Genomic DNA, 14,637 nt, shown 5'->3' with positions numbered 1-14,637 from the left:
TGTGCCCATATTTGATCCCTTTTATGACTCTTGGCTGTGGGTTGGCCACCCTTATTTTCTCTTGTTTTTTTTCCATTTTTTGATATTCTTCTAGTCGGCCAAATTATTTGTCCAGTCGGCCAGGTCTATTGCTCCAGTCGGCCAATCCCATATGACCTGTATATAGGCGTGCTGGCCTCTCCCCTTTTCATTCAGTGTTTTTGGTTGAGGTGTAGTTGATGCGTTGACACACTCTCACCTTTTGTATCCTTCACTTATGAGACTATACTATTGCTCGAGATTGCTTTCATTGCAGTATATTCAGCTTATTAGCTTTATATATATCTCTCTCTTGCGCATCTCAGATCAGCACACTCTAGTGCTCATCTTGCTTCTGCTCTGTGCACTCTTTTAGAACCGACGGCTGGTCATGGTGGGAAGAGGTTAATGCCAACCGTCTTAGAAGTGGAGGAGGTTCACGCCCATGGTCTTGCAAGCTTTGTGAAACTCACAAAACTCGCAAGCGGTGGGCGGTGCCCGGGGGACTAGGGCCTTTGACACACTTGTTGATACCATCAATGCATATTAAAACATTTAAACATAGCCACAGCCTTAACACATATCCATCATCACTTTGCATAAAACATAAAAGCGATAAAACATCCACAAATGCTGAAAATGGAGCTTGCACGTGTGACACCGCATAGAGGTCGGAATGGGCCGACCCCCCCCCCTCCCCCCCCTTGGAGTATTTTATTACCCAAGGAGAATAATATCATGTACAAGCTTTGAGGGCCTTACTCTCCCCACGGGAGATGCCGGATTATCCATATACAAATGCCATAACACAGCCCAACATGAGGCAACCAAGCCGGAACATAGGCTGTAGAAATGCCGAGCCAACAACATAATCCATATACCTCCGTGTGGGTACTGATTCTTCCCCAAAAACCACGGGTCTTCATGCAATAGAGCTAGTACAACAAGTACAACTCTCCATTCAGTCGGTACAGCAGGTACAATGGCTGGTACAATCGGTACAGTGGCTGGTACAACAAGTACAATGGTTGGTACAGCAAGTACAGTAAGTACAAATGCTGGTATCCATCACGAAGAAATACTGAAGGCAAGGATATTTAATCATTTATTATGATTTCTAGCCACTGTACTTGCTGTACCAGCATTTATATTTGTTGTACCTGTTGTACCAACCACCGTACCGACTGTACCAACCATTGTACCTGCTGTACCAGCTTCCGTACTTGTTGTACCAACCACTATACCTACTGTACTAATCACTATACATGTTGTACTTGCTGTACCTGCTGTACCAACCACCATACCGGCTGTACCAACCACTGTACCTGCTGTACTGACTGAATGGAGAGTTGTACTTGCTGTACCAGCTCTATTGCATGAAGACCCGTGGTTTTTGGAGAAGAATCAGTACCGACACGGAGGTATATGGATTATGTTGTCGGCTCGGCATTTCTACAGCCTGTGTTCCGGCTTGGTAGCCTCGTGTTGGGCTGTGTTATGGCATTTGTATATGGATAATCCGGCATCTCCCATGGGGAGAGTAAGGCCCTCAAAGCTTGTACATGATATTATTCTCCTTGGGTAATAAAATACTCCAAAGGGGGGGAGGGGGGGTCGGCCCATTCCAGCCTCTATGTGGTGTCACGTGTGCAAGCTCCATTTTCAGCATTTGTGGATGTTTTGTCCAGCTTTATGTTTTATGCAAAGTGATATGTGTTAAGGCTATGGCCATGTTTAAGTGTTTTAATATGCATTGATGGTATCAACAAGTGTGTCAAAGGTCCTAGTCCCCCGGGCACCAGCCGCGAGTTTCACCCAAAGCTTGTACTTTCCAAATATTTAGACATCCTGGAGTCCACCAGACTCCTTTATACTGGGAAATGTCCAGGCAACTTTAAGCTTCAAGCCATATATTCAAGATATAATCATGTCTTATCAAGTGGGCGAGACGAGACAGTCTCAAAAATCTAATATAATTGAAGAATCCATGTCCCAAAGAAATGGGTGAGACTAAATAAGTCTTCCATAATACCAATATCAAAATCATGTCCCAAGATAAATGGGCGAGAATTCCATGGAAGATATGCTAGACATAGGCACAAGAGCCAATTGTGTCTCAATCACCAATATCAATGAGATAATCATATGCCAATGAAAATCACCAACCAGGTGCTAAGACACTTATATAAGTGCCAAACTAGTGCCTCACACAGAAACATGTGCTATGCACACAAACTGGTGCCATTCAAGAGCACAAACCATGGTGACAGAAAAGCTGGTTCTCCATAGTTCTGGCAATCCTTTCTCCCAATCCCAACAGTTCCCACAGGCTGGTGACACTTGGCCCCTATAGGCGGACGAGTGGGTCAAACAAAGTGAGAGCCCACCTTCTACACAAGGTTGGATTTTGCACAAGAATCACGTAAGAGAAGAGAAGGGAGCTCTTGAGCGCATTGCCGGGCATGAAGCTTCGAGGACTGCCAGGCTGGCACGTGTGGTTGTGGATCCTGCAGCATTTGTGACACTGCAGGAGGGGTTTGTTTCGGTGTCGAGGGGTGCATCTACATCGTCTACACCACGGCCACATGCCCGATGTTCCTTTACGATGCCCACACCCGCACGATGACAAAGTACACTTGAGGGGACTTGGGATCCTAAGAAGAAGGAAGAGGTTGATATGGCTGTGGCTCGCTTCCTTTTCCATGACCATATTGCTCTCAATACTCTTCCCTCTTGTCCATGTCACGACTCACATGATTTTTCTAAGTTTCATTCTTGAAAGTTGACACTTGTTGGTTTTTGTGATCAAATCCGGGTACTTTCACGCTATGGTGAAGAGGATTGGGGAGTATGGTCCAAACTACACGCCCCATCATCGAAGTCTTTGCACACCACATTGCTCAACGCGGAGAAGCGCGTTGTCGAGCAAGTTGCAGAGAACACAAAGCGGCTATGGGCAAAGAATGGAGTGTCACTCATTGCGGATGGATGGAGTGACACACGAAAGCGGTCCATCCATGGCCTCATTGCATATTCTCATGGCGAGATGTACTTTATTGCTTCACATGATGCTTCACGGGCACGAAAGAGTGCGGAGTCGCTTGCAACGGAGTGGGCAAGTGGCATTGAGCTCATTGGCCCAGAATGTGTGGTGGGTTTTGTAACAAATGGTGAGACTGCAAATAGGGCAGCTAGAGCTATCATTGAGGGACACATGACTGTGTCATATTGTAAATTTGTATGGCACATTGTTTGAACAATCTATTGAAAGATATTGGAAAGATGTCATAGATTGAGCTTATCAAATGGTAACTTTTGTCTTGAATCATGAGTTCCTCCGCCACGAGTTCTCCAAGAAATCAAGACTCACACTTCTCAAATACTCAAGCACCCGATTTACCTACAACTTCTTGATGCTGGGCCGCTTGAGGAAGTACAGTGGTGCATTGAGGCAACTCTTCATCAACGAGACGAGTTCACCATTTCCACATTGGCTTCAATAGCCATAGGCAAATTATGCAAGGAGCATGCAGAGGACACTTCCTTTTGGGAGGATGTGAAATGCATTGATGCTATGGTGAAGTCTATCGTCCATTTATTGAGGCTTGTAGATGCTACGCAGCCATGCATCGGGAAGGTGTATGAGGCAATGGATAGAATGATAGAGAAGTTGCAAGAGTTAGAGCCCAATGAGGACAGATACAATGAGATTCATTCCCTATGTGTGACGACGTGGATCTTCTATACCTCTCCTATGCTGCAGCCACATATATGGTGGACCTTGAGTTTTAGGGTAATTGACAGGAGAGTAATAGAGAGGTAAGTGATGGCTGGAGGCGCATCTTGGATTATCTAGTGCCGGATGGAGGCATCGGGCGCAAAATTAGAGACCAGCTTGCTACATACAAATCCTTTTGTAGTGGTTTTGGTTATTCGGATGCATAGAAGAATAGGTTGAAGGTTGGGGCTGCTTTGCGGTGGGAGGACTAATGGTTCAAATGGGCCTAAGCTGCAACAGTTGGCTATCCGTATTCTCAACCAAGCTACGTGGGCTCATATACAAGGGCCATCCACATACGCGCAAGCAAAGCGCAATGTTTTCATGAGGGAGTGGGATCAAGGGATCTTTTTCTCATCAACCCCCAGATGACTCTCTTGGCACCTTTATGCCCCAAATTGGTTGAGATCAATTTTGGGACGAGGAATTTTTGTTCCAGCTTCTAGCCGTGAAGGGGGGAGGGGACAAGATACATGGCATTGACAAAATCTGAACACGAATCATCTGTGCATAAACTTTCTCTTTAATTTGATAGATGGTTTCTTTTCAACTGACCGCTCTAACCAAAGGGAAAGTTCTTCTTCTTTTTTCTAAGATTAACCTAAATGCATATGAGATTCGGGCATACCAAAAGAGAAGCCCAGAGCAGACAGCAGCAAGAAGAATATGGCAGTGGCTATTATCCAGTTGCTATCACCGTAGCATAGCTCTTCCAAGCTCCTACTCCTGATCTGCATCTATCAACATTTGTGAAAAAATCCATAATCAATAATTGATTGGGAGACAAGACCTTAATAAGCATTAAAACACCTTATGAATTAAGGTTATGAAACCTAGAGGATGAAACGACGTGCTTTTCGGTAACTGTACGATCTCTCCCATTCTCTTCAGGAGCACATTTCCTGCACCATACTCTCAGCAACACCGTTTCACCTTTCTTGATATCTCTGCAAACCCCTTTCCATATCAACCATTGAAAACAAAACAAAGAGCGAAGTGACAGAAAGAAGAAGACTTCTACTACCCACATTGCCCATCAAACCTCTCTCTCTCTATATATGTTGGGACAAAAAAACAACTTTACTATGCTTCAGAAAGAATGAAGATGGTGGGATTTCTCCAGACGTTTCTCGTTTCATTATCAACCGCCCCTCTCTCCTTATTCTCCCTTAGCTTCCTCTTCAACTAAGGTAACATCGCCTCTCTCTCTTTGCATCGCCTCTTCAACTCTGCCCGTCTGCTTATTATCCTTCTCTTTCTCTTCAACTATGGTGTCGAGGCAACTCGCCTCTCTCTCTCTCTCTCTCTCTCTCTCTCTCTCTCTCCCCTTGCGAGGTTACGTCACCTCTCTTTCTCTGCTTGATCGCGAGCGACCGACTGGGCTGGTCTGCAGATCTTATACTAAGGCCTTAAGAGCATATGGGTTGATGTATGTTTTCTTCTCTCATCTAAAATGCTTTAAACGGGTGGTGTAGTAATGTGTGTTGGCGCTCTGAAAGAGTTGATACGATTCTGACTCCCGCTCTGCCAAGAATGCATGCTTCTTCCTGCGGGTGAGGCGATGGAAACCCCTCTGCATTTTGTGTGCAGAGATCCATCCAAGACTCCTTTTCCCCATGGAGGTGAAACCCTGTGAGTGCATCATACCACCCATGAGAGAGAGAGAGAGAGGAATATATAGAATAGGAGATCTTTGAATTAATCGTGGGAAGAGAACTGTATATGCATAATAGGGGGCCACAATATTTGCGCAAACCAACAATGGATTGATATAAGCTTTTCTACACAAACCAATTATTTATTGGACTGGAGGGATCAACGCACCTTAATCTTCATAGTTAATACTAATCATTGTTAATCCACGCTCGGCCAGAAGGGGACTGCAATGTCTCCTAATGCCTAAAATCTTCATAGTTAATACTAATCATTGTTAATCCACGCTTGGCCAGAAGGGGACTGCAATGTCTCCTAATGCCTAATGCCTCTAATCTGTTTTTAAAAAAAACATCTCTCAATTTAGAAAGAGGAAGACAAAAATAAAGCCATACATATTTTTTTATTTGTGATGACAAAAATTGCTATGGATTCAAAATTTAGAGAAACATACAAGAAGCTCTCAAGACCTTATCTGCTTTGATTTGCATAGAGACATGTCCTCAACTTTGCCAATACAGGCATCTCCTCAAGGCGGCAAGCTGGGGAGAGAATTGCATGGAGATCGTGCAGGATTTGCACCCACATGTATCGACACATATATGCTGAATCAAACGGGTAAACTCATCAAATTTTGGCCAAGCCCACAGAAATTTCCCAGGCTTCCATGAATAAGCAAGGTGGTAGGGTGGTGGCAGGTTGCTAGGCAATAGGTCGCTCAGAGAGAACACTAGACATCATCACACAGAACAAGATGTAGCCACAGACATAATCGACAGAATAGAGAGAGAGAGAGAGAGAGAGAGAGAGAGAGATGAATGACTGGATGAGAGAGAGAAAATCCCACCTTCATGGTATTAAACTTCCTCTCCCACCTTCTCCTCCGCCTTCGTCAAGCTCTCCCTCTTCAACGTCCTCACCGGCTCTCCCAAGGCCAAATCCTCCATAACTGCTAAGTGCATGTCTCTATAATGGGTTGCAATGTAGACAGAAATCGCACCTGTGTTTTCAATTTTGGCCCCACGCGGTCATAGGCTGAGCGTAATATACAGGCGCTCGGAGGCTGCTCCTTGATTTGCAGTCAACAGCGGAAGCAGAGGAGTGATTGATTTACTCTAGGAGGCTAGGCTTGGCAAACGAGCGATCAATTTTGCAGTCACCATGTATTGGTGGTTGAATGACTACCTTTTGCGAGAAAAGGTGCGTAGGTAGCCGTTCAACTGTCTCATTAAGGTTTTAGAAAACATTTGTTTTCAAATATTTTCGCTAAAAAGTTGAATATCCTCACACCACCTAATTAGTCTTTTTTTATTTTTTACTCATTGTAGGGCTCTATTAATGCTTGTGTTTTCTCATAAGCCTTAATGCCGTTTTTAAGTTTTTTGAGAAACTTTAAGGGCTGGCCCCAAAGCCTCCTTTCATTTTTCTTGTTATAAGCCCTAGCAAACACTAAGATTCTACGTTTATACTAAGGCCTCTGAAATGTGTTTGATGTGTACAAACAACCTCAAAATGTCGAGGCCTAGCAACCGTTTCTCTCTCCTAGCATGCAACTATATACTCCATTGCCCATCCGTTTTGATTAACTATAAACTCCATTGCCTATCTGTTTCAATTTGCGCATAATCCCACTGCCAAGGCCCAATCATTTCTTGTCAAATGAAACGAGAGTCGATGTTTGATACTTCATTTATATAAAGGTATGATAAGGCTACTAAAATATAAATCTTGATTAAGGTTTTATTTGAGACTTCTAAACTAATGTAATGAATTTCCATTTATTACAAATGTCACGCCCCTATTGGATGCCTCTTTATTTGTGTCCAAGCTGATTAAATCCATATCATTAAATCACTCGGTGGTCTATTAATAATCTAATGATTGTTATATACTAGGAGACATCATAGGTAGGGAGAATGTTACTTGAGCCATGCAGGCTTTCTTTTCGAGGGTGCTATGAAGTTGTAGTAGAAACCTGAAGGTAACACTGTTTTTCTGGCTGATAGCTACCAGTAAAGATTAGTGATGGTAGCAAACTCCAATTGTCCCATATATGCTACACCATCAAAGACCATGGGGATACATAAAGACCCATAGAGTATGGCCTAGGATCATAATGTTTAGCACTCATATCAGGGAAGGCCTATATTATATTAAATTGGAAGTTATTACACGTCTCACTAATTCACGAGCTAATAATTTTGCAAGCATAATCTAGCATATTGTACCCCATCTACTATTCATGAGACAATCTATACTACAACCTTGGTACATGTTCCTTTGTCACATGCACATCACTTGTGTGAGTGCCACGAGGACATGTTTAGCATGTTTAAGGGCGAAAGAGTTGGCACAATTGGTAGCCAACAACCAATAAATCCTTATCAGCCAACCAACTTATAAACATTCAGTGAGGGTCATATGAGAGCATTCAGTGTCAAGTCTCATAAGTCAAAGTCAAGAGCAGCAATGGAAGTGCGTGGAGCACGACAACACAACAAGTTCCAGCCCTATATAGCTTTGGAGCATCAAACACCTTTTATTCATGCATTAGCATTAACACTAGCATGATAGGAGTCAAGGTTTGTGTTAGATCCAAGCTAATAATGTACATATTTATGATTTGTAATATGTATAGTAGATTAGGTCTATTTAACTTTTCTTTTTTGTAATTTTAGCATTAAGTGATAAGCATTAATCAACCTATAAACCAACGTTCGAATAATGTTGATTTAGCATTAATTAGCCTATAAACCAACGTTCGAATAATGTTGATTTAGCATGCTGCCGTATGCACGTTTTATTAGTATCGAAGCATAGGTCTTTTCTAGGGACTCATGAACGCCATATAGCTTAGATTCTCAAACATAGGAGGGAGAGTTTAGGAAAGTCTCTGTCTAGGTATTAGGCTTCCAAATCTACATTTTTCCCCTTGCTCAGTTTGAAATCTCCCTTTAGTATATTTTTTCATACTTTATATAAGTCTCTTTTCCATGAAAAAAAAAAGAATTTGCTTTTTTTCTTCATGGTAGACAGCATATGGTCTCAAGTTAAAGACCTACTCCTAGTGTGTGAGTTATAGACTTGGAACAACACGATCAAATATATAATCACTATGATGCAAGAATTCAAATGGGATGACAATTCTTGAGAGGATAGGGCAAGTGGCTGGAAGAATTTCGAAGCGAGATCCAACCTAAAGAAGTAGTTTTGGAAGATGCAAGAAAAGTTATTGAAGGTACCACAATGGTGACTAATTATACAATCATGCATCCAAAGAATCTCATCATAATAAGCATGTTTAATAGGTTGATCTTTAGAGTGGTAGGGATATTACCCCCTAGAATCTTGCTTTCTTTTGGCTAATTATTATGCTCATCCATTGGTTAGAATTTTTGTTAATGACTGTCTTCTTATGAAAATTGTGCATTATAGCAAATGGGTGTAAGAGGATACAATGTGCTATGTATGGAGAAGTAGGGCCTTTCACATATAAGACTTTAAAACTCAAATTACACAACAATAGAGATAGAGAAGAATATTATATACTATGGAAAGCCCCACACCTATTTGCTCCTGTCTCAAGGGAGCTTCAATGGCTAGTCTGGACTTCTAAGATGGAGATTGTATGCTAGTAGAAGCTAGGGAGTAACTCACAGTGAATGAACAAGCTATGTTAATAAGGAATATATGTGGAGCAAGCATGAAACGCGCTAAAATTTTGCTAACAAAGTTAACTAGGATCTTCTTCCTTTACCCAAGAGGATGCCTCAATCTGAGATAGTGACTTCCCTGTCTACATGTAGCTTTTATAGCTACATGCTCTAAAACCAATGAAGGAAAGAGAGAGAATTATCCTTACCCGTGTATCGCTTCCTTTGCTTGCCTCTTGCTTGTATCTTAAGCTCTTCACACAAACCACTGCTCTGATACCATGAGAAGAACGTGGGAGTCCATAGAGTGAAAGCAAGGTGGCACTAGAATGTGCTGAACAGAGAGTGCAAGAGAGAGAGAGATATGGAGCAGTCTATGCTAAATATACTGAAGCAAAACAATCCCAAGCAAGAGACACTACAAGTCTCATAATTAAGGGAGCAAAATATGTACAAGACTGAATGAATGATGAGAGGCCAGCACCCACTATTTATAGTAGAGGTAAGCTGGCTGACTCGAGCTGCAAATATGGCCAACTGGAGCTACTGGACGACATGCCAATCGAAAAATGTTAGAAATGCTGGGAAAAATCCCAAAAAAAATACTAGAAAAAGGGGTGGCCAGCCCACAAGCAAGGGGAATCCGAAGATGAGGAGCCAAGGAAGCCTAAGAAACCAGCTTGGTGAACAAATCTGTAGCATTCTCCGCGAAAGGACAATACTCCAAACATAAATCTCCAGCAAGAACCCGTTCACGAACATAGTGATGAGCATGAAACATAGGGTTCTTGTTGGCGATGGCGATGCAACTCTGATTGTCACACCAAAGAAGAGTAGATCTTGTAGGAGGACAGCCGAGCTCTTCCAATAATCTCCGTAACCATATCGCCTCACATGCAGCATAACAAACTGCACGGTACTATGCCTCGGTAGTGGAAAGCGCCACAGTAGGCTGCTTTTTACTGCTCCAAGAAATGGCTCCTGACCCAAGTGTAAAAACAAAACCAGTGGTCAAACGTCGAGTATCTGGATCTCCAGCCCAGTCTGAATCAGACCATCCAACAAGTGCATAGCATTTCACGCCATGAACTGGTTCTAAATGGTTCACGGCGCGAAACGGTCACTTTTTCTTTGACCAATCATGGGAGGCCACATGGCATACTCTATTAAGGCAACCACCCAGTCTGACAACCGCACCATAAAATCATTTTTTTTCTTTTTTGTGCATTCTGCGTTCGTCATTCTGCATCGTGTGATATCCCTCGAGCTTGCATCTCCACGTGCTCGATTTCTGGAACTGATCATCTGCTTGCACAATCAACATATCCAAGTTAAGGTGTGGGAGCTTGTGCCTTGTCTTCATGTTTTCTTTTTTGTTTTTTCATTTCTTTCCTTCTTAAACATAATCAAAATTGCATGATGGGAAAGTCATATAAGTACACGAGTTTATTTAATTGCATGTGTGTGTTTGCTTCCCTTGTCTACATAAACCTACATTCTCATCATTTCACAAAACCCCACAATCACATTTGTAACTCGCACCCTGCACTCTCAGAGTTCTATAGTTTCACGAAGTTTGATTGTTGTATACGAGTGTTTTGTTCCTTTGCCCTAAATACGACATAAACCTACACTCACCAATTAACTCTCAAAAAATACAAAAAACAGGTACATACACCAACAGTCTCACGGGTTTTACACCCTGCAGTCTCACGGTTCCAAACTGACTCACGGGTTTCACACCCTGCATTTTCATGGTTTTAGCCCATCTCACGGCTTTAACCTATCTCACGGAAAAGCTGTTTCACGTGTTTAACTAGTTCACGGAATAATAGTCTCACGAGTTTCACACCCTGCAGTCTCACGATTTTAGCCCAGCTCACGGCTTTAAGAATGTGTGACTTAAACTCTTTACGTTCCGCTACTATCATACATTTGTGGTAATGGACTTTCTATGCCAACTAGACTCATATGTCATAATCTTGGGGAGACCCTCATGAGGGAATCCAAATTGGTGCACGATTGGGCATTAGACTATGTGTATTTTTGAAGGGACTCACAAATTCTAAAGATAGATCTACGAACATGGAAAGCACACCCCATGGAAAGCAACTGTTTGGTAATAATTTGGTCACAACCTAGTGAACCATATCCGTACAAATATGCCAGCCCATGGTGGAAGCTTCAAAAGAGGAAGAGGAAGAGGAAGAGGAAATGTATGCATCACTTCCTCCTCTAGATTTCAATGAAAATTGGATGCATGTGCTAGCCACCATAGATGTCATGCAACCCGGAGGAACCCAATATGTTGAATCTGGGACTGTTCCCACTACCTATGTCTATATAGTCAATTGGAAACCCATTGAAGAGGAATCAGAGGAGGAAGTTTCAAGCATAAAAAGGACTCGATCACTCACAAGGTCGTACCAGTGTCCAATGCCTTAGAACATGGTGGAAGCAGAAACGGTATATTGCTCGACAAATTGCCCTGCTACGAAGAAAACCCACAGATGCCAGTGGTTGGGATACCTCCAATCTACTAAGGTACATGATGAGTTTTCTAAGAATTGGGGGGGGGAATTGAGCAATATCCCTTGAAGGGAAACATAGGGAGGAAGTCACCCTTCGAGAATCGAAAACGCCTAATCATACTAAAGCTGGGCGTCGAAAATGAAACAAAGCTTCGGCGAAAGCCGAGCGTGAGGCTAAGAAGGTGATGGCTAAAACAAAAAGTGAGGATGAGGATAAACCAGACCCACTTTCAATGTTGGACCATTTCAAAAAATATACAATTGACGAACGAAAAGTGGTCCGATTGACAGCAAAAATGGTTAAGGAGGATGGTTTATCCACATCACAACTGAAGTCAAGGAAGTTGATATTACATAACCAAAAGAGGAAACCAAACCTATTTATATCGCTAAGGACTTGATTCCGGCTCAAGAAAAGGAGCTTGGTGCTCTCCTTAAGGAGTTTAAGGATTGTTTTGCCCCCATGAACTACAAAGAGATGAAGGGTGTACCACTTGAAGTGGTGCAACACATGATCCCAATCATGGACAGATCAAGACCAACCAGGCAGAAACCATACAAGATGAATCCTCAAAATGCAGTAATAGTAAAGTAGAAAATTGATAAACTCCTTGCCCTGCGGACTTCATCTATGAGATAGAACATACGGATTAGTTATCACCAATCGTAATAGTACCAAAGAAGAATGGGAAACTTAGGGTCTGTGTCGATCTCAAAAAGGCCAATGCAGCTACTAGGAAGGACCATTACCCAACTGCTTTATACAGAACACGTTTTGGAGAGAGTAGCTAGTGAAGAAGCTTACATCTTCTTAGACGGATTTTTCAGGTTACAATCAGGTGTCTATAGCGCCTGAAGACCAGCATAAGACAGCTTTTAATACAATGTGGGGGACGTTTGCAAAGTTGTCCCTTTTAGTCTCACCAATGCCCCAGCAACATTCCAACGATTAATGTGCACAACTTATAAAGACTACTTGCAAAAGTGGTTGGAGATATTCATTGATGATTTGTGTGCACTCTCGATGGATAGACCATTTGGCTTTCTTGAGAAAAGTTTTTGAGCGATGTCGATTGTATCGTATATCCTTAAACGCTTTAAAAAGTGCCAATTTTGGGTCTAATACAATGTGATATTAGGACACATTGTCTCTAAGAACGGTATCTCCACTGACGAAGGCAAAGTCAGGTTGATCTTGGAATTGCCTCCACCCACTAATTACAAAGGTGTGTAGAGACTTATGGGCCACGTTGGGTATTATCGCTGCTTCATAATATTTTATCCTGAAATTACCAGACCATTATATAAGCTATACTCATTGTCTTTGAATGGAGTGAAGAATGCCAGGAAGCATATGATAGATTGAAGCAAGCACTGGCCAATGTGCCAATTTTGAGACCACCTAACTGGAACCTTATATTTCATGTGTACATTGATGCCTTGAAATTCGCTATTAGTAGATGCATATTGGCACAGCCTAGTGAGTTCAAACTGGACTACCCAATCTACTTCACTAGTCGCCAATTGAATGATGCAGAGGTGAATTATACCACCACAAAACGAGTAGGGTTGGCCATGGTTTATGTTATCAAGAAGTATCGACATTACCTATTGGCCAACAAATTTGTATTCTTTGTGGACCATCACGCCTTATTATACTTGGTGAACAAGCCTTGCACCACAGGAAGAATCACGCGCTGCTTGTTCTTACTATTGGAATTTAACTTTAAGGTCACGGTAAGAAAGGGAACACAATGTGTTGGTCGATCATATGTCGAGAATTCCAAATGGGGAACCGGCAACTAGTATTGATGATGACCTCCCAGATCCTTTTTTGTTCAAACTAGACATGGTGCCCGAATGCAGTGAAGAAATATCAAATTATCTAGTTTATGGTATTCCGCAACAACAAGAACAACCCTTGAACAAAGATAAAATGTGTCGGCTTGTTAAGCTAGCTACACCTTATCAATTAATAGCTAGAGAACTATACAAGCTAGATAAGGACAATGTCTTAAGGAGACATGTGTGGGAAGACAAATTTGTCACAATATTATATGAAGCACACTCAGGGATAACTAGAGGACATTTTGTTGGGGAAATTACAAGTCGCAAGGTGCTTCAAGCAGGACTATGGTGGCCTACGTTATTCAGGGACGCAATGGAGTTTGTTAAAAGATGTGAAGAGTATCAAGCAATTTGCTATTCCGAACAAAGGGATAAGATGCCACACTTACCCTGTTATTGTAAGACAACCTTTTGAGAAATAAAAAATTGATTTTATTGGACCTATTAGTCTAATTGCACATCCATCACAAGCCCAATATGTGATCATGGCCATAGACTATTTCACGAAATGGGCAGAGGCCAGAGCCTCTAAGCAAGCTGATGTGCATGAACAACAGCTAAGTTATTATATAAGCAAATCATTTCAAGTTCGACTTCCCATTAGAATTAGTTAGTGATCACGGTTCACACTTCATTAATGAGGTGATTGATCACTTTCTTGCTGGATTCCTTGTAGTCCACTGGAAGTCATCCCCTTATTATCCAAAGGCTAATGGTCAAGCGGAGAGTACAAACAAGATTTTGTGTACTATCTTGACAAAACCATTAGAAGCAAGTCGAACATATTGGGAACATAAGCTAATGGTAGCTCTATGGGCATATCAAACATCGTATAAGGTAGCGACGCGACATACTCCCTTCCATCTAGCTTATGGGGTTGAAGCGATAATGCCTATGGAGTACCTTGTTCCAAGCCTGAGAATTGCAGTGCAAGAATGATTGACTAAGAATGCATTAGCCGAAAGGCTAGTTGACTTCGAAAAACTTGATGAAACCTGACTAATTGCATCACATGGTCTTATGGTAAAAAAATTACGAAAAAACGTTGGTTTGACAATAACTTGAAACAAAAGGAACTAGAAACGGAAGACCACCCGACTAATTCCATCACATGGTCTTATGCTAAAAAAATTATGAAGAAACGTTAGTTTGACAA

At 42.0% G+C, this 14,637-nt stretch overlaps 1 protein-coding gene across 8 annotated transcripts in view; it reads right to left on the bottom strand.

Annotated features, from left to right (window-relative positions):
- LOC147617247 (protein GAMETE EXPRESSED 3-like) overlaps positions 1 to 6,634 on the bottom strand; it is a 114,657-nt gene extending 108,023 nt beyond the window's left edge. For 6 of the 8 annotated variants that reach the window (XM_086776870.1, XM_086776873.1, XM_086776872.1 and 3 more), the window contains exons 1-5: positions 6,297 to 6,634; positions 5,920 to 6,054; positions 5,621 to 5,785; positions 4,630 to 4,743; positions 4,425 to 4,533 (exon numbers count right to left, since the gene is read on the bottom strand). In XM_086776870.1, the coding sequence (XP_086632996.1) occupies positions 4,425 to 4,533 (109 nt within the window). In that variant the 5' untranslated portion in view covers positions 4,630 to 4,743; positions 5,621 to 5,785; positions 5,920 to 6,054; positions 6,297 to 6,634. Of the gene's footprint in view, positions 1 to 4,424; positions 4,534 to 4,629; positions 4,744 to 5,141; positions 5,427 to 5,620; positions 5,786 to 5,919; positions 6,055 to 6,296 lie in introns of those variants that run through there. The other 2 variants (XM_086776871.1, XM_086776877.1) reach the window with 2 other exon arrangements.
- Positions 6,635 to 14,637: the final 8,003 nt, after the last annotated feature.

Source organism: Cibotium barometz, chromosome 37 (assembly GCF_041138505.1).
Source record: "Cibotium barometz isolate CiBa-2024 chromosome 37, ASM4113850v1, whole genome shotgun sequence".
Lineage (NCBI taxonomy): Eukaryota > Viridiplantae > Streptophyta > Polypodiopsida > Cyatheales > Cibotiaceae > Cibotium > Cibotium barometz.
This window is presented reverse-complemented; position numbering and strand designations above follow the sequence as displayed.